The 27838-nt window shown below is 38.3% G+C and overlaps 1 protein-coding gene, 1 non-coding gene and 1 pseudogene across 3 annotated transcripts; 2 read left to right on the top strand and 1 right to left on the bottom strand.

Annotated features, from left to right (window-relative positions):
* Positions 1-9482, bottom strand: LOC119784427 (annotated as a pseudogene).
* On the top strand, positions 7238-26863 carry LOC119784454. Of its 2 annotated transcripts, none has more exons than XM_038286506.1 (6): positions 7238-7495; positions 12315-12583; positions 15197-15835; positions 16942-17028; positions 20816-21007; positions 26264-26863. In XM_038286506.1, exons 2-6 carry the CDS (start codon positions 12511-12513, stop codon positions 26449-26451), a joined length of 1179 nt encoding a protein of 392 aa, XP_038142434.1. In that variant the 5' UTR covers positions 7238-7495; positions 12315-12510; the 3' UTR covers positions 26452-26863. The 2 variants fall into 2 exon arrangements, with proteins under 2 accessions (XP_038142434.1, XP_038142435.1); XM_038286507.1 differs by having other exon boundaries at positions 15197-15826.
* On the top strand, positions 11365-11437 carry trnar-ccg. Its single transcript has one exon. It is a non-coding gene; the product is annotated as a tRNA-Arg (tRNA).
* Positions 26864-27838: the final 975 nt, after the last annotated feature.

The following is a 27838-nucleotide window of genomic DNA, read 5'->3' on the forward strand; positions in this document are numbered from 1 at the left end:
TCACACCTCTAAAATATTGAAGAGAGTCTACAGGATCACCAGGACCCTGCTGGGGTCTCTAACAGTCAACAGGTTGAGAAGAGGCTCCAGCACATTGCAGTGAATGAGGTAGGCCACTTGGTCTGCTGTTCCCCCACTGGTGTAATTTTGGAGAGCCCACACAGCCTCATTCCGGGTTGCATGATCTCTCTGAAAATTAAGAATTAAAAACAAAATCTAAGATATACTTCGTACAAATACATATATTTCATTAAAAAAAAACAGCACGAGTCTTTCTTGACCCACTTCTCTTGTTTATTTAATTTCAGTGTATAGTTTCCCTAGTTCTTTCAGTGCATGCAGGTTATGTCAGTGTGTGGTCAGGAGACCGTGAGACATCCAATGATGTACGATCTGGTGTATCTTACTTATGAAGAGCCTCAAGGTTTGACTGGAGCTAGTATTTGGTGATTGCCTTCTTGCTTGCACAATTAAGAAATTCTTTTGTAAATATGTATCATTTTAACTGAGCCCTTCAGGGAGTTTTGCAAGGTACCAAGAGGTGAAAGAAGATTCCAACACTGTGTCCAGGGTTTCGGAGATTATCTGCTTAACATTGTGCCAGAAGACCTTCAATTTAGGACAGGACCAGTAAATATGAACATAATCTTCAGAAACCACCCCACATCATCTCCAGCAGGGCACCCCTGCACCACTTAACCTGGATTTCTGCTGTGGTGTAATAGAAAACCTGATAAGGTTCTTCCAGCCAAGATCCCGCCATTCTGTAGAGTTCGTAGTTCAAAAGGTGTTTTTCCACAGTTGAGACCAAAGTTCCTCTAAGATTGTAATGTTGGCTTCCCTTTCCCACCACTACCTGATATAATCTGTTGACCTCTTATTCACAGTTGCAAAATATGGATAAAGCTTGCCAATGATGCCCCTTGCATTAGTACCAGAGTATACATCCTTAAAGACCTGCATTATCCCTGTATTTAAGGCTAAGTCAGGGGTCATAATTTCTCTCCTAAAAAAACTCTGCACCTGCAGATAACGAAAACAAAATTCCTCTTCCAATCTCATAAATCTGGCATAAATCCCTGAAATTTATTAAACGCCCCTTTTTTATTTTACAATGGGAAGTGATTCCCTGTTTGGCCCACAGCCTGAATTTATGGTCTAGACAAGCTGGAAAAAAGCATGGAAGGTACGCAGGCCATCTCAACACTCCTATCTGTTTATGCAGTATCAATGCAGTCAGACCACTTTTTCAAGGAAAAATGTACACACTGGTTTTGGAATTGGTATACTTGCGGAAGCCTGCCTAAGCAACCAAGCAGAGACTGTATAGTAGGGTTACCATATTTTCATTTGGGAAAACCAGGACACCTTAGAGCGTGGGGGGGGGGGGGTCTCTGTTCCCATGCATAGAGATGTCTGTGGCATGCACGTAATCCTACCATAACATATTTACAGTTGATTTATTAAAAATGCTTTTCAGTAAAAGTCAACAGCAATAAATACAATAACAAATTATAATTTTATTCAAAATATATTTATTAAAAAATGCTTAACAATTCCTGTAATGAATGAATAGTGCAATGAAAGAAATAATGTCTCATCTAAACATCCCTCACTTAACAATAAAAGTTAACAATAACTCTCAACTCCCAATAACAGAACGAAATAATGTCTGTTCTGTAGGCTATTGGAAAAAATAAATTAACAAATGAGCTAATTAACAAAAAAAATACCTATTGTGTAGCAAAAACGTACCAAAATATACCAAAAATGAACAAACATATCAATAGACTATCTTTACTTTCGGTGTCCAGGTGGCTTTTCAGATTCCTTGCACCTCCATTGGACACCGAGACGTGCCTGCTTTGCACACTGTGCACAAGGCCTCCCGTTTGTCTCGACCCGGTCTGAAAGCGGGGAAACTCTTTTGTAAATCATCGGTAACATGCATTTGCGCTTTGGCTTGTTGTTGGCGTACTGACAGCCACCCTATCTATATTCTGATCATGGGCGTAGGTTTGCATAGGGACCATAGGGACATCTCCCTACCAAAATTTTGAACCGACCTAATTGTCCCTACCAATAATTTGATGTGAGCAACATGTTTATAATTTACAGCAGTAGTTGTTGCAGCAGTGGCTTCTTTTCCTCTCGCAGGTCCTCTGCCTGGTCTCTCCTGTCCCTTTCACATAGCAGCGCATGGAACTGCGTTGCGCTGTTTAACTCAACTCTTATTGGTTGTTCTGCCTTAAGTTCCGCCTTCTCTCTCTCTGATTGGCTGTTTTCTAGTCCGCGTGTGCTTGGAGCGCAACATTGAAAATTTATTCACACTAGAATGCTGCGGTTACTACAATAAATATTAGGCTACAAAACTAGTCCCAATAAAAAAAAATGATTATCATGTGCACTAAAAAACAAAATCCTTTTTTTTTCTTTTATAAAATGAAATACTCTGAGTCAGCCAGGAGTTCTGAAGACTGCTGGAAAAATGGGCAAATAAAGGCTGTAAGCATCAACATTTCTGATTCTTAGCCACAGCCAACTAAAAAAGAAAATGTGAGGGTTTTATTTTAAGGATTTGTTTTTATTTTTACAATTTTGATATAATAACTGATCTAAGTGGGTTGCTCTGTGGGGAAAGGCACATTTTACATTTATATTACTGTATGTTTTAAAGTCTATACTCCAGTTAATGATGAATCACTCACTAAATTAGTTGACGATTATTGAAATAATCAATTAATACGATTCATTTTTTCAGCCCCAGATTAAATACATGAAATGGGCTACACAGAGTACCTACAGCCCAGATGTTCAACTTTTATAGTGAAGTCAATATTTTAATGAATGTATTATTTTGCTTGCTAGAGAATAGTAGGTACAAATATTAGAGTGGGGTTTAACTCTGCACAATTCTATATCTTCAGAAGAAAATACTGTATTTACCTTCTCTCTTAGTCGTTCAAATGAAACCGTTTTCAAAGTGGAAAACAGTCCTAATTCCACATTCATCAGAGCCGGTGATACTTCAAACATTGATAAACAGCATCTAATGAGTGTAGAGCTTATTAATGAAGCAAAATGTTGCTTTTCTCTTTCAACAATGAATTCCTCTTATCAGTACGGATGCTCACATCGAGCATAAAAAAGGGCATGCAAATTGCATAGCACCAATGACACCAGACCAATAGTGTCCCTACCAAAGTTCAAATCAAACCTACGCCCTTGATTCTGATTAAGAACAGGGCTGCCCACACTGACGCGGCTCAGGGATTACGTCACACGCAGCGTCGTGCGCAGTGCCCTAGTGCCTGTAAATTTAATGGTCTAATGAAGGTAATTTAAAAAACAGGACACTTCCTCACTTTCTAAAAAAAACCCAGGACGCCCGAAACAGGACGTGAAATACGGATATGTCTTGGGAAATACGGACGTTTGGTCACCCTACTGTATAGGAAAGTCCAATATAGAAAGCTCAATGTTCTTCCATTTAGACTTGTAGTTCGGATTACGCCAGAACACTAAGGATCTAATCTGGGCTGACATGTAATAATCCACTAAGCAAGGCAGATACAATCGAGATTTCAGTTTCAGTACAAACCGTTCATCACAATACATTGCATACATTGGGGTGGGGGGCTGAGAGGGGGAACAGATTTACTGAGGCCATGTGTGCCGCAGAACACTGCCTTTGGCGCTTTCTTATGGCTTGTCAGGTTCCCACCGGTTACCTGGTTTCCCAGGTAACAGGCGGTTACCTATAGAGCTGCCTTTATCTCTGTGGAAAGATAGGAGCCACATTGGGGGAGAGAGGGAATAAAAGCATATTTCACACTTTATCCTTGACAGGATACAGTTTAAGATAAAGTCGTGCACCACTTGGGAGTATTTGGAAATGCAACTGTTGGAACAGTTGTTTCCCTACAACCGCTGCAGACACCCTCTTTGCAGTGTTATTTGGTTTGAGAGGTTCCCATTAATTTTTATTCTTGCTGTTGGGGAGGAGTAGATTGATCTTATAAACTGAATAAATATATAACAGAACCCAAATTTCTTCATTACCTGAAAAAGAAACTCCAACCCTACCATATCATATGCCTGCTTGGCAGCAAGGCTGAGTAGGTCTGTGCTTCTATTTTCTTTACTTATATAATCAATAATATGTATGGCCCTTCTTATATTATCGTGTGTTTATCAAAGAAGGCAAAATGCTTAATCTTTTTGCTAATATTGCTGCATATAGTTTGTAATCTGTATTTAAGACACTAATTGGCCTTTACCCTTTAGGGTTGGTTCTGTCTTTCCTCATTTTTGGTATGACTGAGATCAATGCCTCTCGTCATGATGGTGGAAGATCTCCGCCTTTCAGGGAGTAGTTGAATGAGGTCTTTAATAACAGGAGTAGCAATTCCCTCATATTCTTAATAACTAACTATTTCATCATAGTTCCACTAAATTAAAGTTCTAATCGCCTGAATGTTCAGCTTAATCTGACCTGCTGAAGGATCTCCACCAGGAAGGGTATCAGTCCGGCATCAATAACTTCCTGAATCCAGCTGCTCTTGCCGGCAGTGATGATGGACACGGTCCAGGCCACCTCTTTATGGATGCAATGTTTGGGGTGTCTCAGTAGGCGCAGGAGCATTGCCAGGGCACCTGCGTTCAGCACACACTGGGTCTGCTCATCGGTTCCAGTCACAATGTTGCAAACCGAACTCAGAGCTGGAGTCTAAGCAGGGATGAAGAGTGAGCCGATTATTTGCAGAACAGAAGCTCAGCCAACGAGGATGAGTGAAAGACTGTGTGAGCAATTCTTTATTTTAAGGATTTAATAAAAACAAATAAGTAATGAGTAAAGTGCAAAAAATCACTACTGCATAGTCAGTGTTTAGTTTGGATTAAAGTGAATAAAACTTCAACGAGATAAATCCATAATTTGGAAACAAATGTGCCTTGTCAGGGTTCGTACATTTTTAGGACAGTAACATTAGATCATCTTCAACTGATTTAGAAGTTGAATAATGGTTAACTGGAGTATACAGTAACTAAAACACTAAAACACACAAGAACAACTAGTTAGGAACAGCACTTAGTCAAAACAAAAAATGTTAAATCATATGCTCAAGGGGTGGAACGGTTCACAAAATCCACGGTTTGGTTCGTTTCACGGTTTCTTGGTCACGGTTTTCGGTTCGATTCGGTATATGTTGATTGTTAGGAAAATCTATTATGTCTTGTATAGTACAAAACGTGTTGCACAATGTTCTTTCCGCCGTCATCATAGGTCACTCTAAATGCAAAGTGGTCCCATACAGCAGACCTATAAAGTGCTGCTGGCGCGTCTTCCAACTCCTGTTCTTTCCCACTCGCCATACCCACACAATTCTCCACAACAACTGATTTTTTTCTGCTATATCCGGCTTCTTCTTGTTTACTACTGGTGGTTGGCTTTGGTTGCAGTACCGCCACCTTCTGCTCTGGAGTGTACACGCTTCGCCTATGAGAAAAAGGAGCAGCGCATGAACCAAACGCAACACACACGAACCGAACAGAGACAGTCGAACCGAACGGTTCGGACGGTTTTAATAAACCGTTCCATCCCTAATATGCTCCATGGAACTCCTGTGTTGGCATATCTGAGCGATAAATTCATTACCGGTTTAATTCTTTTAAAATTAATATAAGACAAAATAATCTAGAATGAAGTGTAAACATTTCCATAATAATCAGTCTCTAGTACGGAGGTGGCAAAAAAAAGGAGGGAGTATAAAATCAGACATTGCTTACGCCATCAAAATGTGCCGCTAAACCCCCTCAGATAGCGTTCTACCTGTCTAACATGGGAGGAACGGTATCTGATGGGCCTATAAACCCCATCAGATAGCGTTCTTCCTGCTTAACATGGCGGGGAACGGTATCTGATGGGTCCATAAGTCCTGTCAGATAGCGTTTCCTTAGTATCTCTCTCTATGTATCGATTTCTCCCTTTCTCCATGCGTGACGTCATTTGTACTAGTAAGGATTACATTTCAGATATGTGAAATGTTTTTTTTTAGATAGGACTAATGTTATTTTAGATGTCTGAAATGTTCATTTTGACAAGGAAGAAATGCATTTGAGACATCTGAAATATATATTCAATCAAGCTTCCATGTCAGAAGGGCCACTAAAAAATTGTAAAGATTTCTAGGTATTTAAGAGTTTATTCTTATATTATAGGCATCCTGAAATTTAATTTTTGCTGGCAAAAACTAATTTATGATATCTATATGTACATTTTGAATAGTAGGAATGTAGTTTTGACCAGGAAGATTCTTATTTTAGAGATCAACTAATGGAACGATAGAGATGACAGCGCTTTCAACAAATGTCAAAATGGCCTGCCATAGCAGATTACCGTGCACCGGTGGTGTTTTTACTGGAAATCCCCTTCAAGGGCAGCCTCTGGCCCAGGGGCCTCTTGGCGGGTTTTCCCTGCCAGCTCCCAGATCAGCTTCTCTGATTGGTTGATGTGGAGCGTCAAGCAGCAAAACTTAAATCCAACTCCAACAGCTGTTGTTTTTGCAGCGCATTCTGTGCATCAGATGCTCAGAAGTTAACGACCCACTGCTCCTGCTGCTCAAAATGCACTGTAAGAACTTTTGATGCACCTTGATGCATGTCAACCATTGACTTTGCATATAAACTAGAATGGTCTGAATACAGCATAAGGATATCGTGTAATGGTTTCTGCAGTCCTCCTCTGCTAACTGAACTATTGAAGGTCCCTCAACAATCACGACTAGAAGTATTTGAAAAAATATGTGAATGTGGTTCTGCACCAGAGGTCATTACTCACAACAACCATGTCAGTCAGGGTGCTGCAAATGTGATTGTAAAAAATGGCAATATGCCATTATTTCAGGCTTTCTCTGTTGTCTTCTGAAGTTATCAGTTATGTTATTTAGTGTGACCTATGGGGCAATCTCCATACTACAGTTCCCATGATGCATTCCACATGACAGTAGCTACATATGGAGCAAAAGGCATAGGCTGACATTTTCAATGGAATCAGTACAAATTAAACATATTCAAAAATTTCCCCAATGGATCTATTATCTTCTGGATTTTAGCAGCTGCAAGTGAAACCCCCCTCCTCTATGTTCCCAGCTATAAGAGTCCCCCCACCATAAGAGTCAACATTTTTTGTGTTCCAGCATACAGCATGTCACACTCAGGTTACAGGACTAGGAGCTAAGCATACCAAAATGGAGCACTCCTCGCAGGCCAGAAGCTGTACGAGACGAGGGACAACTCCAGCCTTCACTACCACCTCAATCCTCTCATTGGAGCCGTCCGTCAGATATGACAGAGCCCAGCAGGTGTCGGCCAGGACCAGCCTGCTATCAATGTGGAGAAGTTTCCCCAGAGCAGGGTGCATCTGCTGCACAGCTTCCAGGGGAGGGGGATCCTTGTGTCGACACAGGCTGGCGAGTGTCCAGGCAATGTTTGCCAGGTAGGCACTCTGTTAGCATGGCACACATTAATATCAAATACTGGACAGATGGTAGAACAATGCAATGCTGAACAATTCCAATTGGCTACAAAACGAAAAATTATATTTTTGAGGGACACTTATGGAAAATATGGACAGATCAGCTGAGATAACCAAGGGTAGGAGAGCATGATGGACACCATGTTGGATTACCAAGTCTCGGCCTTTGGGTCCGTCACCTAAATTTAGCAAGGAGGACCCATTCAGTCATGTCTAAACAGGAGAACTGCAGAGCGAAAAATTGTACACAACTACTAAACTAGAGAGCTATGAGTTAATTTAGCTAGGTTTAGGGTCAGTGCACACACTGCCTATGTTTAGAGGCACAACATTTCAAGAACATATTCAAATAAATCTCACTTATCCAAGTGATATAATAAAGCTTGTTTAAATGCACCACGCTATATTAAAACATCACTGATCATCCAGAAGATTTTGTAATTTAACCTGTGCTGTAAAAAAAAAAAAATTAACAAAAATATAGTGGAAGTGTGCGGTTCTGAATTGACACGCTCCATGTTTAGAGCGGTCGAGGCATTCACAGTCAGGTCAGTTTGCCTTAATTAGAACCACAGTTTCATTTCTACTGTTTACCTGCACAGGGTTCAGAATGACAATAGAAATAAACCACCCTCCCTTTTGTAAAACTAACCCATTCAGATCGAGCCAAATCGGATCACAAAATCTAGTCTCTCTTTAGATAAGTTTGGAAAATATGGATGTTTTGACAATTTGCTTTCATGTTGGTTAATTTTGATGTGTGTAGCTTGACAAAGTCTGCCGTTGCTGTCATACAAAAACAGAAGGGAGATGAATTTTATCGCCCGCTCACTGCCACCACTGTCATAGGCGGTGTGAAGGCTCTTATTATTTATAATAGGTGCGTATTTAGTGTGAAGTTTGCATCAGAGGCAGGTTATATGACACACTTTTATTTCTAATACTCCATGTAAACATGCCTGATAAAAATCACACAGTCTGTAAAAATGATTCTTTATTGAGGAAACATATTCTTCTCCTTCCAGACAAGCTTGCAAATTGATAGAAGATTTTAAAGAAATCATCCGTTCACTTCATCATCATTAAGAAATGCCTTTATTTTGAAATCCAAAAGAAAAACTACGCTATTTTTATTATTTCATATATGAAGGAGTGCTTTTTTTTATTCAAATGCCTGATGTTTTTAACAGCTTAAACATAAAATGTTAAAATTGTTTTAATGTTTTTTAGTGTGTGTGATATGATATAATGTAAGTAGATTTGTTAGAGGTGTAGATGCTGAAGCATCATACCGATCACAGACAACTGAATGGAAATCGTATTGTGACGAATTTTGTGATCGGACAAACACTGTATCGCCATTCAAACAGATCCATATAACTTCGCATTGTGATAAAACTGGTACATTAAAACCACTGCAGACTGGATTTTATATCTTTTTAGGGATGCTTGACATGTCACATCACTACTGTAAGTCCTTTTTAAAGCATTGGTCCAAAAAATAAAACTTGGCAAATATTGATAACCGATGTTTTTTCCCTTTTGTTGACATTTCTGTATGCAGCACAGGATTATGGGATATTGAACTGAAGCAGAGGTCATTTTTAGTTTTTGTTTAATGTGTTGAAATAGTAGGGAACTCAATATAATGTATATATTATTAGTAAATATGGGCGTGGACCACCACAGCAATAGTAACATCCCTCTTTAAGTCCACCATACCTGCAATGTTGCCCAAAGCCCAAATGGCCTTCTCACTGATGTGCTTGTAAGGTGATGAAATCAGCCTGATGAGGGCTGGGATGGCCCCTGCCTCCACTATCGCTGCCGTCTGATCTGAGGTCCCAGATGCAATGTCAGTGAGGGCACAGGCAGCAACAAACTGCTAGAAAGGGGAATGTAACTCAGACAGAAACTCTACAAATTTTGGGATGAGGCCTGCAGCAATGAAAAAAAAAAAAGAAAGGATACATTAATAAGATGGGTAATAATAAAATGACAAATGAGTGGTTCTCCCTTTATGAATCCTGGATAACTGAGTTATTCTGCACATCCAAGTCTGGATGTGGTTGGTCTTTTCTTTGCTTGCTGATCTTTTGAAAAATAAAATGCAATGGTTGTTTTTCTATTTGTGGAGCTCCTATGGGTTTGAGAGACAAACCTGCAGTCAATTAGATTTCCGTAAAAAATCAAAAAATATCCACTGGACTTGGTTTTCAAGATTTGAAGACGTTTCGCCACCTCTCCAGGAAGCTTTCTCAATTCAAATGTCTGGATCCGCAGTGAGTTTGAGTCTTATATGGACAAGGCCTTGTATCGCTTGGAAACATGCAAATGGTAACCGATGAATGGGTCGTTTAGTTCCATCGTTAGCCTGTAATATCTGAACCTGTCTGTGATTCTAGGGGTCGATCGTTAAAGGGGCGATTGCCATTGGGGGGGGGGGGGGGGGGGGGGCGGTTGTCTCCTGTAATACCTGAAACCTAATAATTTACAAATAGTATTATCCTAGTCCAGATGAGATAAGATAAAAAATTACATAAATCGTAACAACTAGCTTTTTCAATATCTGGCACAGTGAATAGGTGGGAATATGGACTGGATATGAACCTGGCATGTCATTATGTGTGAGCACTAAGGTCGTATTAATAATGCAGATGGGATTTTGATCTCCATGGTATTTTTATACGTAAATAAATGGAACGGAGATGAGTTTTATTTTTTTAGTGTGAGAAATTGGGAATATGGAGTGAGAGCGTGTGAAGACACTGAGATGGGTGAGTCTCACTCCCAGTGGGTGAGAGTTGACAGCCCTGTGAGCATGTGTCCCTCAAGTCAAGCCCTCCATGTAAATTAGTGTCAAAAGAAATTACCTAAATAAAACAATAAAAAATAAATATAAAAAAGAAAATACATAGTCCTGGTTTAGTTCCAAAAGGTCTACCAGCAACTGACATGGGCAAAGTGCCCACTTTAAGAAAAACAATAATAATGACGTCAAACGCGTAAACCGGGTGTTCTGGTTTTCGATTGGTCAGCTTTGCAAAAAATCCCCGCCCACACTAGGAAGCAGAATGCTATAGAAGTTAGTGCTCCATTCGTAGCCTGACTATTTATTATTTATCTTTGATTTAGATGCGTTATATTTCTTGTTTAAAACAGACTTTAATTCACAATGGTTCTTATTTGACATGTAAAAACAAAAACATTGAGGAATATTAGGCTTGTTGGGTTATTAATTTGGCCTGACATTCCTTTAAAATTAGTTTGAAAACCTGTCATACTAGTACCAAATTATGCTGCATTGATCAACAAATGTTTAACGATTAAACAAACGTTATAATCAGTTTCTAATGTAGCTATAACAAATTGGTACATTTGTTTAGATATCGTGACGGTTCTTTTTAATGAGAGGATAACAAAAAGAATAAAAAACACTCAAAAACATGAGTGCTTTGTTTAGTGCATTAAGTGAGCCCCAAAGCCAAAGTTGCAGACCTTTGATCTAGCAGATGAAAAAATGTGATCCTCTTAATACAACAAAAGCTTAAACTGATTGTAATTTCTAAAACTTTTAATACAAACCATTTTAAAGGCCAAAATATGAAATCGTTCTCCTCTATTCAGCTCTTATCCATATACTAACTTCAGTGGCATGGCGGAAAAAAGAGGCGTTCATTGTTTTAACCGTTTCCCGCACCGCAATATTAGGAAGGCTACGCTTGTTTACAATCAAAGACAACTGTTATAAGCATAAATACATATAAGTAACATATTAACCCGATCGTTCTGATTATAGAAATTTAGACCTTCGCGTTCGATCATGTAATGACCCAGTGGCCTAATGGATAAGGCATCAGCCTCCGGAGCTGGGGATTGTGGGTTCGAGTCCCATCTGGGTCGTCTTTAGTTCTCTTTTGTGAATTCATGCGATGGAAGTTCCATTTTCTATTTACTAATAATTTGATCGTTTTATCCCTCGGTGAAAGAAAAGAACTTGATAAAAAAAAATTTTCTTAGTTGATAGCGTTTTTTATTAAAGGTGAGTTTTCATGCATCTATGCATCAATATACCACACTCTCTTGCTCTCATAACATTTCTATGGTTTAATTTGGTCACAATAACCCATGTTCCAAAACACTTTGGAAGATCCAATCCAAATCATACATATAGACATTTTAATGTTTCAGCTTCATACAGTCCAGTTATAATACACTGTAATCAAATTCCTTTTCTAACTAAACTATCTAACAAAGCCTTGCTGATTAAATTGATTAATTTAATTTCCAGCAGCTCCTCTGTGCATCCATACTTATTATGCATTTGCAAATCTTGCAAATAATTAGATTTGCAATATAGAATCATTTTCAGTTAATCACTGAGCTAAGACACAGGTTAAGCACTATCTAATAAACGCACGGGTTAAAATCTGTTTAATCTTAACGCGTATGTTTCAAAGTGTTTTTAATGATAAATTAGATTTCTTATGCAGATTGATGTTTTTTGTAGAATACCGCTGCACTGGAAAAAAACATCATGCAGATGTTCTTCTTCTCTGGACCACCAGGGGGCAGTGAATACCCATTTTTACTCAGTTTAAATCACACACCTACTAAAACATTCTTCTTATGTTGCATGGTGCAGTTTGTATAAATGTTAAGGAACAAGTGTTAATTTAAAAAAATGTTTGGACAGAATGATTAAGAGTTTATTCTGACCAAAAATACTAAAGGAAACCTTTTTTATAAACCTTATTTTATGTTTATTTTCTTCACCCAGTGGGCTGTGTTGGTTTATTTTGAATTATGCACGAATGGAAGGAGTGTCCTGTGAAAGAGTCTGTGTCCCTGTTTGGTCCAGCCCACACCCTCCCATTCCACCTCATCCCAACCGCTCCCGGAGCGTTCCTATATAATCCCAGGAATCCCAACCTGGGAACAAACAGAGCAGTGAGTCCAAAACTGATTCCACCAAGATGACAGGAATTACTCTGGTTCTTTTGTTTCTGCTTTTCCCTCTTTATGACACAGAGGAGCAAGTCCTAAATGGTGAGTAAATACAGGTATATTGTTTTTTTGCAATATTATTTGTTAATACTAAATCAGTTAGTTGTTTTCCTTCTCATAGGATTTTATAGTAAAACATTATAAAAGCATATCCTTGAAAGCTTCTCTTAAAATGCATCCAAATAAAACTGAATTAACTATTTCTGTCTTTTTGTTATTCAATTGGAACAAAGTTTGTCACTTTTAAAAGAAAACCTGATTTAAAAATATGCAAAATAAATATATTGTTAAAAAGAAAAATAACAAATTATAAGAAAAAAAAGTTGGACTCTAGTAAACTAACAGATAATGATCTTATACAACATATTAACAGCATTTTCAATATATAAACAAAAAAATGTCTACTTTTTCTTATATATCTTTAAAGGCATTCAGCAACATTAAGCTGCACGTCTTTATAGTTTGTCCTAATTGCAAAGGCAACTAGTGGACAACATTTTTCTAATCACTGAACAATAAATACAATAAAAGCTCTATTCGAGGAAATTAAGCTTTTTGCAGTGGTAGAACAACAAGCTTCTATTGGTGCATGAAAAATACTGTTGCAACAACCTTAATGTTGAAAAAATGAGGCCCGTTAGCCTTCAAGTGTAACATAGTGATAAATGTCAATGCTCTATATTGCTCACTGTGAGTGTTTACTTACACTGCAAATAAATTTATTCTACATAAGTAATTTTTTCTTAAAATAAGTGCATATTTTCCTTGAATTGAGAAGGAAAGTGAGACATTTTGCCAATGGAACGAGAAAATTTACATTTAAAATAAGAAAAATAATTGTATTCTCTTATTTCAAGTGCATATTATGTAATTATCTTATTCTAAGAGTGAAAATACTCATCCTATTTGCAAAGTGTCTCAATTACCTACTCAAATTAAGGGAAAATACACGTAATCTAAGAAATTTTTTTACTTATTTCTAGATCATTTATTCCAGTGTAGATAAAGACTTAATTGTCAATGTGAGGCCAGAAGGTGTCTGCAATAAGTTACCTTTTACTTAATAATTCTTAATAATTTCTGGGTTCTAATTTGAGTTCTTTAAAATAGTTGAATATCCGACTTTAAAAAAATGTCATTAGCTAAAATGCTAAGATATTTACTTACAATGGAGTACCATGTGTGGACAAAAAAACAAGCTGGCAGAACAGTATAGATTTACCATCAAACAGTGTAATATTTTCAGTGTTTGTTACCAGCTAGAGAAAAAAACAAATGTGGTAGAAATATGTCAAATGGAACCAACTGATAATCAAAAACCAAGGAAACTGTGTTGGCGTTAAGAATAATCAGCAAAATAATTGATAGATAGAGAAAGGCGTTAACTTTCCAACCCACATCATTGTAAAAAAATTCCATAGGTGTTAGTCCAAATACAAAGCCTGGAGGGAAATGTTTATGGATATTTGGCTCAGAAAAAGACCAGTTGGTTAAAGATAGTGCTCGATAGAGTCAATTTGACAACACAGGAGACATATCATTATGTTCCGCTTGGGTTGTCAGTAGAAAATATTTGAATAAGTAAAAATAAGTAAATTAAATAAGTAAAAATGTCTTAAATTAAGTGTATTTACCTTTAATTTGAGCAGTTAAATTAGATTATTTGCCAACGGAATTAGTTTTTTTACTGTTAAAATAAGATAATTAGGTCAAATGCACTTAAAATAAGAATGTTTTTTCTTATTTTAAATGTAAATGGTCTTGTTCCACTGGCAAAGTGTCTTACCTAAGTTCTCAATTGAAGAACAAATGCACTTATTTAAAGAAAAAAAATATTATTTACGTTTCAATGTAAATAGATCTTAAGATCTTATGATTCTTGCCCTAAAATACTTTTCACAAGTCCATAGCTGTCGTTAACATTTAAAGCTGCCATAAGATAATATGGAAAATAGGTGGTAGCAGTGATTGATAGCTGTTTCCTAAAACCAGAATGATGAGAGATATTTTAAGATCCTAGTGTTCTTTTTTGTTAATATTCTATTTCTCAAACACATAAGCTTGGATGCATCATTTAAAAGATGTAGCAGCTATATGGAGCAATGCCAAGTTTTAGTAAAAAATAGAAAACTGCGGTCCAAATATAGCGCCTTGATGCACACCTATTTTTCACATTCAAGTAAGGAAGAAAGAAAGATCAGCACTGCAAAAATAATCTAGAAACAAGTAAAATATGTCTTAAATCAAGTGTATTTACCCTTAAAATTAGTAGGTTAATGGGATGATTTGCCAATGGAATGAGTATTTTTACTCTGAAAATAAGATAATTAGATAATATGCACTTATAATAAGACAATGCAGTTGCTTTTTCTTATTTTAAATGTAAATTGTCTTGTTCCTTTGCGAAAGTGTCTCACTTATCTTCTCAATTCAAGACAAAATTCACTTATTTTATGAAAAAATGACTTATTTAGATTTCCTTACCCTATTTTTTGGCATTGTTCCTGCCAAACAAAAAGCATTGAAAAAACGATTAACTGATGAGAATGAGAACGTCACAATTTAGCAAGGGAAAACTACCTTCTTGATATCAGGAGTAGGATCAGTTTGAATTATGATATGTTGTAGCTGAAGTCCTGCTTGCTTTGAATTTAGAGCTGTACACCTTGAAAGAAAAGGAAGCTGCTCCAAGCAACCAGAGCAGGCTCCTGGTTAAAGAGCCCACCCTGCCCATCAATGAGCTTCTGGAGAAAAGCAGCCAGACTACTGAGTCTAAACTAAACTTCCACCCTTTACCACCCGCCGCATGGCCCAAGCACGGCAACCTGGACCCTGTCCTTCGCCACCACGGCCCCAACAACAAGAGCAAAAAGGGCCACAAGAGTGATCGTTTGACAGAGCACAACAGTGAGAAAAACCGAGGGGAAGCTGCCGGTCTCCTCCCCAAGACCCAGATCACAGGATCCATCAACGCTGGCACCAACCGTACAGCGCAGAAAACCAACCAGGACACCCAGACCCACATCACCCCTCCTCAGCAGGAGGAACTGCACGGACACCCAAACTCCAAACCCAAGACTCCAGCTCAGGCACCGCATCAAACACCTTCTTCCCCACGCAGAGACCCCTCCAACCGACAGCAGGACCCAGAGGAGAACCGGCCTGGAAGGTCCGGCCTCTTCCAATCTGGAATCCTCCCAGCAGCCTGGAATAATAGTCGCCCACCAGTCTTTTTAAGCCGACGCTCCTCCAGCCTGCTTTACCAGTTTGACGTCCTGAAGAGAGGTAGGAGAGGCCAGACCTGTTCCCTGATCCTGAACAATGACCTCTGTGTTATTAAAGGTCCTCCACATATCTTCTAACCAAATCCCTGAACTATTAAATAGGGATGCACGATATAATCGGCCCCCTATCGGTATCGGCCTGTATCGGCCTTAAAACTGAATATCGGACATCGGCCACCCCATCGATATTTAACCCGATATTTGATCAGCTTCTGAGTTTCTAAAGTCTAAAAATAAAAAAAAAATATTACTTCTTCTTCTTCCTCAAAAGCTTCTTTTTTACAGACTTAAAAACTTCTAAAGACGAGGGAAAAAATATTGATACATTAAAATATCACAATATGTTCATTTGCTGATATATTGCCATTTAAAAACACCATATCAATCTCTTTTACTAATGAAATATTGCTATATGTCATCGTTATGCTACGAAATCCCCCGAAAATTCATGAAATTTTGTCATATTTTTATATGTTGATATATTGACGCGGTATCGATCTATTTTACTAACAGAATCTCACAAGAATTTTCAAAATATCAGGAGAGTTTGTAACAGAATAATGAAATTTCACGAGATTTTGAAAGTAAAATAGATCGATACCGCGTTTTTAAAAATCAATTTGATATCAGCATATGAAAATATATTTGAGTATATTATTTTTCAAAGTGTCAGAAATGGATAATAAAACTGCTATTTTCAATGACTACTTATTTTTGTCCAGCTTTAACATCGGTATCGGTTATTGGCTACATGAGTTTTAAAATATCGGCATATCGGATATCGGCCAAAATCCCAATATCGTGCATCCCTACTATTAAACCTCTACGATTAAAAATCACTATGTCTATTAGCTAAATTGATAAGAATTTACACAATAAGGAAACAACAAATTAACATATTTAGAGATTACAATAAAAAGCCTACTGTCTTTTACAATTAAAGTTCAGTCTACCTCTTTTTAAAAAGCCACGATTCAACTGATGACTGGAAGGATTTCTCTCTTTACTCTGCAGACGATTTTTGGGGTTTTTCTACAGAATATTTTCTGTTGCTTGAAAAGCTTCAGGAATTAAATTTCTCAAACTCTGTATCTGCTGCATTTCTCTTTTCCACAGAGTCTGACTACACACACGATGCCTTCTGCATGAGCGAGTGCAGAAAGGAGAAGGATGAGAGGGAATATTACTGCTACAGTGAGTTTGGTACGTAACACAAAGGTGGTCAGGGGGTCCTGTTGTCCTTTCTGTAATATTCCTCTATATTTTCTATATTTACACTGCAGAAACAATCTGAAACTTAGTAAGAGTTTCTTAAAATAAGTGTATTTACGTATCATTCTATTTGGTAAAAAGATGATCTGCCACTGGAATGAATATTTTGTCTTAAAACTATATAATTACCGGTAGATATCATGCACTAGACACAAGAAACTGCAGTGTTAAATGTAAATAGTATTACTCTACCTTTACTTTCTCAGTTCAAGAAAAAATGCATTTATTTTAAGGAATATTTGCTTAGATTTCAGTTTTTCTTGCAGTGCAGTTGTATTTGTTTGTATTTTTTTTTTCTTTTTCTGATAATTAAAGCATGTAGCCTGTTGCAAAAAAACAGAAAATCATGAAAACAGCAGTAAATTAGAAAAAGATTTCAATAAACAAGAAGAGAGGTAAAAAGAACCACATACTTTGGTACAGCACATTATTGTATCATAAAATAAGGCTAGTGGGAGTGGACGATTATTTATAGGCTTTACATACTCAGGTCATTCTGACCAAATTCTATAAAGTGCATTTTTTTTGTATCATGAGAAAAATGTGATCTTAAATGAACACTTTTTTTTATTATAGTTCAACACTGCTTGGTTTTTGTATTTTCGCAAAATTACATTTGTAAGTAAACAAGAGATGTCAAGAAATATTTAAAAACTCACAGTTTTCTTCTGGTTTTGCTTTTTTTTTTTTTTTTTTTTGTGTTTAAATGTCAAAGAAAAAAACAAAATTTATTTTTTTTCCCCAAGATTTTTTATTCAAATTGAAAAAAAAAAGTTATTCAAACCAATCTTGTGAAAATAGATTTTTCCATCTGAGCTTTTACTCTGTTTCACTCCATAGAATTGCCTCCATAGAACCCTACCTGTTTACCAAGCATTCACTGTTTGCTGTACCTGCGACACAGTCGCTATAGTGTGACTGCTTTTTGTCATAATGTGTTGCCCAACACTAAAGCAAAAATACGCTCGGAAGCAGAAATTTGAGAATAAAAATTTAATAAAGAAACTGAGGCAAGGAAAAAAAGAGATAATGGAAGAGGACATGGAAGGAAACATGGCCTAGAACTGAGAACCCACTGGATATTGACAACAAAATGAAGCCTTAAACAATGAGGGAGATAGGTAAAAAAAAAAATAGGTCAGCTATGAGACAAAAGTGAAAGGAATCTACTAATTGGCAGAAGGCTCTGCCTGAGGGAGGGATTATTAATTAATGATAAATTAATGGGAGTAATTTTTCAAAAATACCAATATAATGATTAAATAAAGACAAAACTAAATCACCAAGAATTGCACAAGAGAAATAAACTAGAAAACACCTGGCAACTTATATGGCAAACCCAAAACGGCAAAAATAAGGAAGTATGGCAAACTTAAACCAATCAAATTTAAACCAACACCTAAAATGAAGATCCAACGACGGAGTATTAGGGCCACACATGAAGAGAAAAAATATTTTTGCCATGACGCGATTAAACTCGACATGTCGACTTTAAAGTCGACATGTCGACATTAAACTCAACATTTTGAGAATAAAGTTGAAATGTCATGTTGAGTTTAATCTCGACGTGTCGACTTTAAACTCGTCATTTCGAGAATAAAGTTGATATATCGTGGCGAGTTTAATCTCGACATTCCAAAGTTTGGAGAAAAGAGCAACCGCGCTCCACAGCTGCAGTCTGCGTTTTAAGAGTGAAGGTAGTCTTTGTCGAGATTAAACTCAACATGACATTTCAACTTTATTCTCGAAATGGCGAGTTTAAAGTCGACAGGGCGAGTTTAAAGTCGACACGTCGAGATTAAACTCAACATGACATTTCAACTTTATTCTCGAAATGTTGAGTTTAATGTCGACATGTCGACTTTAAAGTCGACGTGTTGAGTTTAATCTCGTCATGTCAAAAAAAAATTTTCTCTTCATGTGTGGCCCTAATACTCCGTCGTAAGATCCTGAGAGTTGTGAAAAAACGTAAAAAAAAAAAAAGCCAAAACATTTTTGTCTGCTGTTTCCTTTTTTTTTCTAAATGGTTGTAAATCTTATAAAAGAAGACATTTAGAAGTCTGTTAAGCTGTTTTAAACGAAATACATTTTTTGTATTCACTCGTATATACAAAATGACAAAATAAATCTAAGTCTAAAAAGATACATTAAGCCCCACATTTACATTAGATTTTTTCTCTTATCTAAAAGTAATTTATTTTTTTCTTTTGAATTCAATATAATTGCTGCCTGTTTATTTAACCTGAGAAGAAAAAAAGAGAGAAAGCCATGGATATTGGTAAAACACAGCACCTTGATGCTTCAAGGAAGACCTTAGTCTTTCTTGAAGAATCTAAGATGCTCTCTTGGAGTCATTCTGATAGTTCAGCCGAGGAAAGGTTCATATTTAAATGATTTGATCTTTTAGCCCATCTTTTAGAAAAGCTCTATTTTAGTGATTTATTGATTCCCCTGGTCTGTCGGGAACATTTCTAGCTTATAAAAAATAAACTCAGCTTTATGGATCTATTTCCCCTCCGAAGTCAAGGGTAGTTAATATATATTTCTAAGACTCTTAAATGAAACCATCTCTTAAAAACAAATCTCTACATTTACTCATTTTGCCCTAATCCGTTCATAGGAAACATTCTAGACACAAAACAACAATAAAAACAGTGAAAATCTGTATAATTGCAAATAAAAGAAAATATTATGAACCATCTATGTTGGTTCATAATGTTTTTACTTCACCTAAAAATTACACACGTGAATCCCACTTCATTTACCAACAGTCGATGAGATAAGTGAACAACTTTTAAGTAAACATAAACTTCAGTGGGGAAAAAGTAAAAAAAAAAAAAAGTAAAAAGCTACTGTCATGGTCTTGAGTTTTCAGTGAATTTTCAGTTTCACATTGATCTACTGTATGTTTTTCTTTGTTTTCAAGCTTTATTGGTGTTTTCTGGATGTATTTGAGTTCTTAGTTTTTTTTTTGCTTGCCCTCTGTTGGCCTCTTTTATTGGTCTCCTTTTCCCTAGCTCCTTCTAGAGGCCTCTGTTCACACCTGCTCCCAATCAGCACATTAGTCTCCCATAAATACTCTCTCTGTGCAGTTCCTCTGTGCTGGTTCCTCGTCTTTCGCTGGCTCCTCGTGCATATTTTCCCTGATGTCTCAGTGGTTCTGTTTTTTTTTGTGCGTGTGTTGGATTTGTGGATTCTTGTCTCTGTTCTTCTTCTTGAGAACTCAAAACTACAACAACTATCCTCTGCTTCACCGCCTCTGCATTTGGGTCCTTAAAACCTCAACCAAACCCTGACAGCTACATCCAGAGTTTAAAATCCAACATGGCTGCCACACATACAGTGTGAAGCTCATTTGGAATGTCTGAGATTGTTTAACTCCTTTGTCAGTTCTAATCTCATTAAATCTATGGTAGGATTGCGTCTATCCTTGTGAACACGGGCTTTAGAGGTTTAATCAAGAAAGAGAGACGTGGTTCTGGCTTGTTTTACTAACAGTAGTTAGTCTAACTGCTCCAAGTAATTCTTAAAAAAAAAGGAAAAGCAACACTAAAATGTGAAAAAGAAACATTTAAATAGATAATCAAGTCTCATTAAAGTGAAATATATTTTATGTTTGTATTTTTTTAAGTGATTGAAAGAAGCAGAGACACAAAATGGAACGTTGGTGGGGGCGAAAAAAAAAAGTCTAATCAAACTTTTCTCTTCTTCCGAGCAGCTGTCAACGGAATCGTTCACGATATTGATGTGTTGAGGAAAGGAGTTCGATTGATTACGCTGATGGTCAGCGCCGACGGCTTCTACAAGATGAGTCGTCTCTATGTGACTCCAGACAGCTTCTTCTTCAAGGTTCGCCTCCTGGTATTGGACACCTACAAGTGCAGTAAGCCCTGCCCTGATCTCAAGCTTGGTGAGTGAGAAATCACATCTAAGACAAATATGTCTTCTGTCTAATGAATTCATTCTACCATTACTCTTAAGTCAGTTTTTGGGATTATAATCAGATCACTCTGGTGGTTATCAGCCTCAAAGATATTTTGGAGAGTAAATTAGTTGGAATTTTAATTATGTTACAATTAGTGTCACACCAATGCCATTTTTTTGCCTGGCTGTGCAGTATTGGTTGATACCATCTGTTTATACTGTGGTGTGTGTGTGTATATATGAAGAACTGCATACTACTTGGATGTAAAATCATTGCCATCATGGCTTTGTCAAGCTGCTGCCTACCTTTTTTTCCCAAGTCAGTGGACTTAACCAAAGCGCTTTACACTCCATTCAGTTATTCACCCATTCTCACATTGATGGTGGCAAACTACATTGTACCTGCAGGTGCACTGGGGCTCACTGACAGAAGTGAGGCGGCCGTACACTGGCGCCACCAGACCCTCTGACCATCATTAGCGGGCAATGCAGGTGAAGTGTCTTGCCCAAGGAAACAACACTGGTGGTGCCGGGTCATGAACCGACAACCCTCTAGTTGCAGGACAAACTCGATCCGACATCCGACACCACTGTCGCCCCAATTACAATTACAACACCGCACAATTTATACCCTCTCAACTTTGACATATCCTTACAAATAAATATCTGGGGAGTGTATCTAGAGTTTGTGTTTACCCAGCTTTTCTAATAATGTGCTGTTATGTAATTATGATACATTCAATGCCCACCTCAGTAGGGATAGATACGTATAAATTTCCACATATATGACATAAATTTGCTAAAACATCTTTTCAAAATATAACAGTTTATCAACAAAGAATAATTTATCTCAAATTCCAACATATTTAAATTAAAAATTCTTGACAAACTAGTGAAACTCAAATAAACTAAGCTAATATGTACACAGAGAAACTCATGATTGAAAGACATGATCAATAAAATGACGCAATAATATCTCAGTTCAGCATGGATTTTATGTTTAAGAACCAAAGTTTATGTGGAAAAAATTAGCTTTCAACTAAATTAGAGCTCTTGGAAGCTGTTCAAAATAATTCACATTTCTAATCTGAGAAGTACATAAGACATTATTTGGAAAACAATGCTTCATTCATTATATGCTTAATCAATTGATTCTTAACCTTCTTTGATTGAGCTAGTAGTTGGCAGACATGAGGATTCCCATTAAATGACCTTTGGTCATATTTTGGTAATAGTGTGATGAGCATCTGAGAAAACACAAACTTTAACATTATATTAGTGTTTTTAATCATTATTAAAACCAAGTTTGTTTTAGTTTTAGGAACAGCAGCTCAGACATGTTAGCATGTTGTCTTTCACAACAGTAAACACATTAAATGATCAAAAATCATCAAAAAATAAACAGTTAAGCTGGAAACTGTTTCCCTAACGTTGCCAGACCGGCAACCTCTTCTGATCTCCGTTTAGAAAAGGTTGAGTTGTCTCTAGACTTCAGCAGTTTAGCATATCAGGCCTGCAGCAGAGTTTGTTCTCAGATGATCCACGTCCTCTGGTCTCATAGTTCCCCAGATCTCATAGAGAAATGTTGCAGAATGCTGGTTTTGCAGCAGTTTGGTTCTGAAGTAGGGATGCACGATATAATCGGCCCCCTATCGGTATCGGCCAGTATCGGCCTTAAAACTGAATATCGGACATCGGCCCCCCCACCGATATTTAACCCGATATTTGATCAGCTTCTGAGTTTCTAAAGTCTAAAAAAAAAAAAAAAAAACTCCTTCTTCTTCCTCAAAAACTTTTTTACAGACTTAAAAACTTCTAAAGACGAGGGAAAAAATATTGATACATTAAAATATCACAATATCTTCATATGCTGATATATTGCCATTTAAAAACACCATATCAATCTCTTTTACTAATGAAATATTGCTATATGTCATCGTTATGCTTCGAAATCCCCCGAAAATTCACGAAATTTTGCCATATTTTTATATGTTGATATATTGACGCGGTATCGATCTATTTTACTAACAAAATCTCACAAGAATTTGCAAAATATCACGAGAGTTTGTCACAGAACAATGAAATTTCAAGAGATTTTGAAAGTAAAATAGATACCGCGTTTTTAAAAATCAATTTCATATCAGCATATGAAAATATATTTGAGTATATTATTTTTCAAAGTGTCTGAAAGGATAACAAAACTGCTATTTTCAATGACTACTTATTTTTGTCCAGCTTTAACATCGGTATCGATATTGGTTATCGGCCACATGAGTTTTAAAATATCAGCATATCGGATATCGGCCAAAATCCCAATATCGTGGATCCCTATTCTGAAGTTAGTCACCAGGTCCACTTAGCCCTTGATCGGTCTGCAGATTCTGGTCCTGGGCTTGTGGCTCCATGAAGATGTCTCTACCAGTGTGATCCTCTGGGGGGTTTGCAGAAGTTGGTGATTGGTGATGCATATCCAACTCCATCTTCCTCAATTAATGATCAAAGTTAATATCAGCATGGATATTGATCTCCAATGTCCAAAATTTATATGATTTATGGCCCAACTTCAGAATATTTTTTTTGGCACCCATTACAGCTTTTGGGATGGTTTTGCAAGTTCTACATATCTAAAAATGGAAATCTTTCACCGTTCTTTGAAAATAGCTTTACTGGGCGTGCAGGTGGTGCAGTAGTTAGCGTGCACGACCTATCTATGGAGGCCTTTAGTCCTTGAGGTGGGCGACTGGTGGGGTTCGAATCCGGCCTGTGGTCCTTTGCCGCATGTCTCTCCCCCTGGTTGCTGATCATATATTTCATTTTTCATCCTTCTGAAAGGTGAATTTCTTCCTCAGTTTAACTCTTCTGGAGGTTTTTCTTCCTAAGTTCTCTGTTCATCTAATCAGGTCATTACAGTTTTCCTGTCTTTGCTGAAATAATGAATCCCACAGCATGAATCATCTTGTTGGAGGTTTGCTTGGAATGACATGAGGGATAGTTTTCTATCTTTTTGGTACCAGATAATGTTCCTCCTCTTGTGCTGCGTCATTTAAATGGGTTTTAGAGACTGTTTCTTTCCTACATCTGTTTCCTCCTTTAACTCCTCTTTGAAAACTAAACCTGACGGAACATGTCACCATGAGCCATGTAACAATCTCATCCACTAGAGGTTTAAATCTCTGCAGCTCCTCCAGATTTACAGGAGGTCGGCCTCGATTGTTTGAGCTGTTTCATGTTCTCTACATTTTCTAATGTTAGACAGAACAGAGCTCTATGAGGCGTATGATGTTTGGGATGTTGTTTTGTAACTAAACCCAGTTTAAACTGATCTTAAATGTTTCCCCTCACTTGTCTGCCTGGGTCTTATATTGTGGAGGATTTTTGTAAATGTTTTAAAAGAGCCGTCCTCTCCACTTGAACAACTCTGTACCCGCTCCCAAGAGGGAACGCCTATTTAACGTGTGCGAGAGCGTGCACAAGCCCATTTCTTCTTGTGCATGCTCTGTTTAAAAGTTACTGTTCTCATAGCTCATACAAGCTTACTGTGTCCGAACATCCACCCTAACCCCTAAATCCCTCAGTCACTATATAGGGTGGGGACTATATAGTGGACTTTATAGTGAACTCAGTTACCGTCCTGTTTGGACAGATGATCGCTGCTTTTTGCCACGTTGGTCACGTAACTCCTCCCCCACCGTGTGGTGCCTGCGCCATCTTTATTAGTCGCCGCTGTCGGGTAGCGACAGCGGGCCACTGTGACAGCAAACCCCATAATGCTTTGCGAGGAGCGCTATCTGTGCAAAGCATTCTTGGATATATCTATATATCCCTTCTCCTCATACACTTCATAGACACTTTTTTTCCTATGACCCTCGGCCATTTTCCAAGAACCACTGTGAGAAAGGTGACCTTCAATGTCTGAAACTGTAGCTCACTACAGATACGCTTGAAAGTGCGCATGCGCAGAAAAAGATGGCTAACGAGATGAGCACGTAGGACGGCCTTATGTAAACATATCACAAGGATGATTGACAACTAGGAGGACCAATTACATAGATGATCCACCTAGAAATAAAAGATCGTCCTCTATACCTTTAATGATGCTGCTTGTTTAATAATGTTATGTAATAAACCTCTGAGCTGCTGTGCTCCGTTTTATTAGGGATTTTAAGGAACAAAAAGCTAAAAACATAGAAAAACTATATATACTGTTATATACTATACTATTACAGTTATGCTCTACTTTTTGACTGTAAAGAAGCTTTACAAACCTGTAAATGTCTGATTATGCAAAAATACTCGTACTCGTCGTCTCCCGCTTTATCCGAAACCGGGTCGCGGGGGCAGCAGACTAAGCAGAGACTCCCAGACTCTCCTCTCCGCAGACACCTCCTCCAGCTCTATTGGGGGAAGCCCTAGGCGCTCCCAGGCCAGTCGAGAGACGTAGTCTCTCCAGCGTGTCCTGGGTCGTCCCCTGGGCCTCCTCCCAGTGGGACGTGCCTGGAACACCTCCCGAGGGAGGCGTCCAGGGGGCATCCGAAGAAGATGTCCGAGCCACCTCAACTGACTCCTCTCGATGTGGAGGAGAACCGGCTCTACACTGAGCCTCTCCCGAATGACCGAGCTCCTCACCCTATCTCTAAGGGAGAGCCCAGCCACCCTGCGGAGGAAGCTCATTTCAGCCGCTTGTATCCGGGATCTCGTTCTTTCGGTCATGATCCAAATTTCATGACCATAGGTGAGGGTAGGAACGTAGACCGAACGGTAAATTGAGAGCTTTGCCTTTTCGCTCAGCTCTCTCTTCACCACGACAGACCGGTGCAGCGTCCGCATTATTGCAGCAGCTGCACCGATCCGTCTATCGATCTCCCGCTCCATTCTTCCCTCACTCGTGAACAGGACCCCAAGATACTTGAACTCCTCCATTTGAGGCAGGGACTCTCCTCCAACCTGAAGGGGACAAGCCACCTTTTTCCGCAAAAATACTTTGTTTAAATTTAGCATTCACATATTTTACTGTTTCTTTAAAGTTTTTTTTTAAGCAATTATATTTTATATAATTGGTATTGGTAAGTATTAGACTCATCCATCTTCTCTCATTTTTTCCCTACACTCCTTTGCAGGATGTGAAAAAAATCAAGTTCCCTGAGCTCGGGATTTTTAGTGAAATCAAAATAGTTAAAAAATAAAAGGTTTTCTCTGTGGTTCTTCCCACTCAGCTCAAACTGTCACCTACTTTGTTCCACAGGAGCCAGATACATCGTGATGGGTCAGATCTTCCACCGGAGGCGCCACCTTCCCAATGACCTGCTGACCCTTGTGGCTGGCAAACTAAAGCCCGGCGATGGCCTCCTGCGCAGCAGCAACTACGTCAAACGCTTCAACAAACGGAGACACCAGAAAGCTCTGGAGGCCGTCCGCTCCAGGTGTAGGTGAACCAGAGACGAGACTGTCACCTCCTGGTGCAGGGGAAGAGACTTTGCTGCTGATCTTACTTAACCATTTGGCATTGTGATAAACACAGGACATGGTGCAGACATGGATGTGTTCCCATGTGGACTGCTGCCATGCGGCGCCATATCTGCTCCATTTATAAAGTTCCCAAAGAACTGAACTGAAATTTTGTCCAATACGAACCAATACGACGAACTGGCCTCAAATGTAAATGCTTCTCCTCATCTCATCAACTCCATTGAAACTCTTCATGCATTCATGGCTGGTACATGAAGTCCCAGAGTCCAACTGTTATACTTTCCTAAAGGGAAATGAGGCTGATCTAAAGCACAAAAAAAATCATCTTTAAATTAAATCCTCATCTCCTCCGAATTGCGACAATGTAAATAGTTTCCGTTATGAACCCAGCATAGGATATCTATGGTTTACTGTTCAAAGCAATGCTATTTCCATGACATTAAATCCAGATAACAAGGTGTAAAAAAAGTTTGAACATGTTTTGTCCTCAATCCCTTTCATGACAGTCATTGGCCTTTAGGAATGCATGGCTGGCACGACTACAAGGAATAGTAATGCAATTAAAGAAATGGTTTATCAGTTTGTCAGAAGCCGTTGGTGAGCACTATGAAGGGGGGAGTTAAGGTCCAGACTAAGAAGCAGCAACAAATCGCAGCAGAAAGGAGTGAGAAAAAAGGATGAGGAACTTCAGCTGGCCCTGGGCGAGCTTCTGCTCTCTCTAGCTTTGATTTTTGTCTCCATGATGATAAGGCGGTGATGGTCCAAGCAGAGCGACGAAGAGGAGCATGAATCTAATCAAAGAAATCTGATCCTCCACGCACCTGGACGCTCAAAGAAGCGCCTTCATAGCAGCTTATTTCCGAGATGCTGTTTTCTTGCACGTTGAATCTGTTCGGGAGGAAAAAAAACCCAGAGGGGATATTAGAGAAATGCAAGAGTACAGAAAGACTGGAAGAGGAAGATTAGCTTAGCTTCAAAATAATGATGGTAGGAAAATCCTAAATAAAAATCATGTTTTTTTTTTTTTTATAGATTAGAAATATCCCCATCCTCCCTCAGAAGCTCCCATAACTAAGATGCAGAAATTAAATTTTAACAGCCAGATTCTCAGCTCGTCCTCCAGGAAGGCTTTGCTGACCCCCGTTCCACATGTCCGTCATCTCTGGTCGGTTCCCAGGCCCGCTGCAGCCTCTATCTGCGATCAGTGCTGGAGGGAACAGCAATGTGGGCAGGAAACGGGAGCCCGATCCGCACTGTGGCTGCCATCACAGCGGGAGGACATTCCTCATCGCAGAGCATGTAAAGGAGGGGTATGGGGTGGGTAGGTGGGAATATCTCAGAGACGCTTCCT

The sequence above is a fragment of the Cyprinodon tularosa genome, unplaced genomic scaffold (assembly GCF_016077235.1).
Source record: "Cyprinodon tularosa strain WSP-4 unplaced genomic scaffold, ASM1607723v1 ctg226, whole genome shotgun sequence".
In the NCBI taxonomy this organism is placed as follows: domain Eukaryota; kingdom Metazoa; phylum Chordata; class Actinopteri; order Cyprinodontiformes; family Cyprinodontidae; genus Cyprinodon; species Cyprinodon tularosa.